The 1,065-nt window shown below is 37.1% G+C and overlaps 1 protein-coding gene across 2 annotated transcripts in view; it reads left to right on the forward strand.

Annotated features, from left to right (window-relative positions):
* The window catches only part of LOC119586541 (band 4.1-like protein 5), a gene marked incomplete at its 3' end in the record, with an annotated part of 70,246 nt that overhangs the window by 56,708 nt on the left and 12,473 nt on the right, over window positions 1–1,065 (forward strand). For both annotated transcript variants that reach the window (XM_037935296.1, XM_037935297.1), the window contains 2 exon segments: window positions 392–489; window positions 816–936. In XM_037935296.1, the coding sequence (XP_037791224.1) occupies window positions 392–489; window positions 816–936 (219 nt within the window).

Consider the following 1,065-nt stretch of genomic DNA (forward strand, 5'->3'; position numbering starts at 1 on the left):
CTCATGAATCCAAAAACGAAAAGATCTGACACAGATTAGTTCCTTCCATACATACATACTTTGCAGGAATTTGCTAAAGGTCAAAGAGGCTTTACAAGACTTGGTCCCCAAAGTGAGTCAGTGATCTAGTTTGCTATTTGTGCATAAGAATTTATTTGGTGCATTGCATTCCCAAGACTCAGATGAGAATCATACATGCCAATCACTGCATAGCCATATCTATTGATAGCTGTTAGATAGATGTTCAGATTTTGTAGAGGGAACCTGGTATTAACTGCAGGATCTTGGGGCATACAGTTTTTAAATACATAGGATTTAGATTGCATGACCACATTTTTTAACAGCTGTAATTATAGTATTAATAAAAAGTAATGTCTATTTTCCTTTGCAGGTACCAATTCTTTTTGCAGCTGAAAAGTGACATAGTCTCAGGGAAACTGGAATGCCCTTATGCTCTCGGTGTTGAATTGTTTGCTTTAAGCCTTCAGTGTGAGTACTCTATTACACCCAGAGGGCCATGCCTTCCCTACAGCAATAACACCCTTCCTTGTTTATCATTTATGTTATTATGTACTTCAGTATTCTCATTTTTATTTCTCAGTATACATACTGTATTGATAATATTGAAATAGTTGTATGCTTATAGAGGCTATGATGCATGTTGTAACCATTTTGAGACCAACCTGTTGTTGACATCCTCAAAATATGCATGGTCCTTCAGACTTGGAATAGGATAGGGTCCCTTTCTGTTGCTTGTCTGTATAAACCTCTGATCTCCTTAGATTTGATTGATGTATAGAAGCTTTGTCTTGCAGCTGAGCTTGGTGACTATGACCCAGAAGTTCATACTCCAGGGTTTGTATCCGAATTCCATTTTTCCCCGATGCAGTCTGATGCAATGGAGGAAGATACGTTGGAGAAATTTAAAGAATTTACGTAAGTTGCATTTATATTGTTCTTTATCAAATACTGTATGTTTGAATCTGTGATGGTTCCACCACAATATGCAGAGGAAGTGTTCTTTCTCTTCAATTTCTTATTTTGCTGTGTCTTCTTTTCCCAGTG

This window comes from Penaeus monodon, chromosome 21, assembly GCF_015228065.2.
Source record: "Penaeus monodon isolate SGIC_2016 chromosome 21, NSTDA_Pmon_1, whole genome shotgun sequence".
Taxonomy (NCBI): domain Eukaryota; kingdom Metazoa; phylum Arthropoda; class Malacostraca; order Decapoda; family Penaeidae; genus Penaeus; species Penaeus monodon.